This window comes from Anarrhichthys ocellatus, unplaced genomic scaffold (assembly GCF_004355925.1).
Source record: "Anarrhichthys ocellatus isolate YVR2014 unplaced genomic scaffold, GSC_Weel_1.0 scaffold117, whole genome shotgun sequence".
Lineage (NCBI taxonomy): Eukaryota > Metazoa > Chordata > Actinopteri > Perciformes > Anarhichadidae > Anarrhichthys > Anarrhichthys ocellatus.
The window spans coordinates 34,131-38,017 of NW_022280147.1; the positions used below are offsets into that span (position 1 = coordinate 34,131).

Consider the following 3,887-nt stretch of genomic DNA (forward strand, 5'->3'; position numbering starts at 1 on the left):
GTGTGTGTGTGTGTGTGTGTGTGTGTGTGTGTGTGTGTGTGTGTGTGGGGGGATGTTCAACACTGACGGTGTTAACAATGCGCACGAGCACACTGGATTAGATGAGATGAATTTCTAACAATGATCAATGATGGTTAATTAAAATTATGCCGCAAAAAGAATATTTGACTCGTACTAGAAGGAATATTGAGAGCATAACGCAGCCTGGTGTTTCCATACAGCAGAATGCACACAAAAAAGAAGCAGATGTGTTAAAGTATTTATATTGCATATTAAAAGAATACACAGAATACATACTGACGCTCTGTTTGTCTCTGCAGAACTACACCAAAGCCATGAGGCTGTTTGTGGGGGAGCCGGTGTGGAAAGCTTACAACCGGCCCGCCGACGACTTTGACATCCGCCAGAAGTACCTGTCTTCTCTGCAGGAACCCGGAGACAGAGCTGTGTGATGCTTTCACCTCTAATGTGATACTGTAGAGCAACCTGTTTTATATGAATATTTTTATGGTCTTGTTAATCAGTGTGCCATATTAACATTAAAGTTAACATGAATCAATCCATTAACGCTAATCAGAGGCAGAGTAGCTAGGTGTGGGGTGAGAACCCCATCAAACTACTGTGAATTACAGGCGGCACACCTGCCAATGGCTATGAAGAGGCTATGTGGGAGGGCATTTCAAACATTTCAACATTTCAAATGGTAGCATGCATGCCTACCTTCTGTCTACAGCAGGGGTCTCAAACTCGAGGCCCGCGGGCCGAATCCGGCCCGCCACATCATTTTATGTGGCCCACGAATTTGCCAGCAAAAAAAAAAAAGTAAGTTAGACTTGATAATAAAAATATCCCCATAGTCAAAATTCTGAGATACTTAAACACAGTCATAGAAGCAGCTCTTTGGCTGGTTACTGTACACTTGAAATGTCTTGTGAGTACATTGAAGACTACTTTAAACGTGGCTTTACAACACATGAAATACTTCACGTGGGATTGTGCAAACGCACCCTTGAAAGGATTTTAAGCTTTGAACAAAGTTATTGTAATAACTTGTTTATTTGTCTTTGCTATTTTCTTTAATAGTTTGATAGAGTAATGTGGGTTTAACCCTAAATTAAAAGGATTTAAGTTATAACAGAAATGTGCTTAAATATATTTTTACATTTATATAACTATGTACAATAATCAAATGCAGAGACAGTTATTTACCAATATGTTAGTAGTCACATTTACAGTCTTACATTTACAACCGGCCCTTTGTGGGCGACCGTGTTGCTGATGTGCCCAGAGTGAAGATGAGTTTGAGACCCCTGGTCTACAGGGCTTTTATTTTGAAACAAAGTGTTGAGTTAAAAACAAAACCTTTTTTCCCGTGTCTAACATTTAAACATACTGTCTAAAGATCATTTTCCATGTCTATTTTTGCTGTGAATCGTGGGTGGTGCTGAGGCAGTGTGGCTGCGTCAACCTGTTGATCTGTTAAAACTAAGACTGAAATATTTTCAATGCAACACTTCCTGTTAGTTTCAAAATAAAGGCCCTATAATGTCGTACTGCTGACCAAATCCCTTCATTTGTTAAGGTTTTTATTTGGAACTATTTGCAGTGACTTGCACGACTCCATAAATGAATGAGTAGCAGCTTTTAATTGTGTAATATTTACAAATGAGCCCACGGTTCTTAACCCTTTTCTGCCTAAAATAAAATGAAACGACAGTTATGATGAAATTAAATATTCTGGTCATTTTAATTGGCAGAGTATGTCAAAATTAGGGCGGTCTGTGTGGAGTTCAATCAAGAGCCTACAGACAAAACATGATTAGATAATAAAATCATAAACTTACAATGTACTTAATTATTGTTGCTTAATGCATCAGGGATAATACATGACATATCCATGACATTAACATATACATCACATTTAAAGGGGCCATTGTGCATGAGCACTTTTACTAGAGATACCCAAGTGTAAACAATATGAACATTAACTGCGAGTAGGGTCTGAATACTTTCACTACAGGACAATCTGTAGTGCCTTGTTCTATAAAGCGGCTGTATGTGGTGTGAGGTGCAGTCAGACTTACCTTCAACACCATTTTGAAATGCGCAACTAGTACGCAGTATTTTCTACTTTCACATTTCACCTCACTCGTCTGTGCTAGAGGGTGGAGTGTCTGACAGATTCACTTACATTTTGTGTTGTCTGGAACATAAAGCTGCTGCTAATTCTCATCTGTGCCTTGCTTCTTTAAAAAAAAAAAAAATGATCCATCCATCCATCCATCCATCCATTTATTTCAGATAAAACAAAATTCAATATACATAAATATGATCAACACAATATGTGGAAATTAAAGATCCACTAGGACAAATCAATAAAAGATTTAATGAGATCATTTTTGATATAATCACATGACAGAAAAAAACAGCTCTGATATGTACAATTTTGGATTCCTAATATGTTACATTTTTTGTTAAGTGATGAGGATACGATGCAATCTGCACGAGTTCGTAAAGCTGGCAGCTGGAGTGGAGTGGCCTTCGCCTGTTAATCCAGTGTGACGGGTGTCTGAAAAGCACCTAAAGTCCTAAAGCACACTGAAGCTCAGGATAATGCCCGCATCAAGACCCACACTATGAGCCTGCAACTACCTTATAACCACTGCCAGTCTGTAGTGCAACATACATCTGTGTTCTGACCTCACAGCGCTTAATATGACTCTGTGGTGGTGAGACAGGGATGGTTTTGATTTTAACAAAATGTAGAGCGACAGTTTGACGTTCTCTGGAAATACTTGGAAACTTCTTGCGGAGATTCGGATGAGAAGATCGATACTGCTGCATGCTAAGAATGAAGGTAGCAGCTGGTTAGCTTAAGTTAACACAAAGGCTGGAAGAAATGGGGGGTCCTAGCCTGTAAAAATGGGGACAGTCTTGATGGACCATTGCAAGGTGAGCTTGTCTGTCTGTACTGCAAGACGTTAATAAGCCAAGAATCACATATTATTGCCTACCCAGAGAAATGAGTAAAAACAACCTCTTCATTCGCAATATTTTCAAGTGACAAAGAAGAGGAGAAAATTAAAGCCTAGTAACAAGCCAACCTCCCTGCAAATATATGTATCTTCTATGAATACTCATGCAGATGTAAGTTCCAGTTGATCAAAATCTGGGGTCTTTTTCGCATCACAATTGCATCATTGCAGCTCGAGCTCCATATTTACGGTACAAACACAAGGATTCTATCCATCTTCTCATCTGACTCGCTGCAAGTAAGCAAATTTCCCTAAATGTCAAACTATTTAATCTGTAAAATGAACATCGACTTCTACGCACACAGAGGATGGTTTTGTTCTGTAGGGCCATTTCCTTTGCAGAATGTCGATCCACCAGCGGAGTGTGTGAGCTTTCTACTCCTCTACAGATTGTGAGAGTGCGGTAGTGTGTGTGTGTGTGTGTGTGTGTGTGTGTGTCCCCACTCCCAGTTCACGTTTCTTGCCCTCTTAGACCAGTTTGAGGCACTGCGCATTGAAGCTGTCCCCCTCCCGGCAGGCGACGGCCTCCAGCAGAGCCTGCTTCTTCTGGGTGCTGCGCGACGACTCCAGCTCGTACATGGTGGTCAGGTTGAAGAGGACGCTCTCGTGGAGGTAGAGTGCGGGGTCCTGCTGCACCAGGCCCTCCAGCTGGCCCAGGGACTCCTTCAGGCGGCCGAGATAGAGCAGGCAAACCGCTGCATTGTTGTTGGCCTGGGAACATACAGAGGAGGGGGGATTGGGTGAGGACAGAAGAAGTGCACCCTTTTACCGTCTTGGTGTGAGGCTGATGTTGAGCTTTCGGGGCGTCATTTTGAATTTCATTTGTGTTGTGCAAATTAAAGGGTACTGAGC

At 41.3% G+C, this 3,887-nt stretch overlaps 1 protein-coding gene across 1 annotated transcript in view; it reads left to right on the plus strand.

The window, feature by feature from the left end:
• The window catches only part of adi1 (acireductone dioxygenase 1), a 4,879-nt gene extending 1,213 nt beyond the window's left edge, over positions 1-3,666 (plus strand). Inside the window, exons 4-5 of the mRNA XM_031876834.1 lie at positions 321-413; positions 3,553-3,666. Coding sequence (XP_031732694.1) covers positions 321-413; positions 3,553-3,651 — 192 coding nt within the window. The 3' untranslated portion in view covers positions 3,652-3,666. The remainder of the gene's footprint in view (positions 1-320; positions 414-3,552) is intronic.
• Positions 3,667-3,887: the final 221 nt, after the last annotated feature.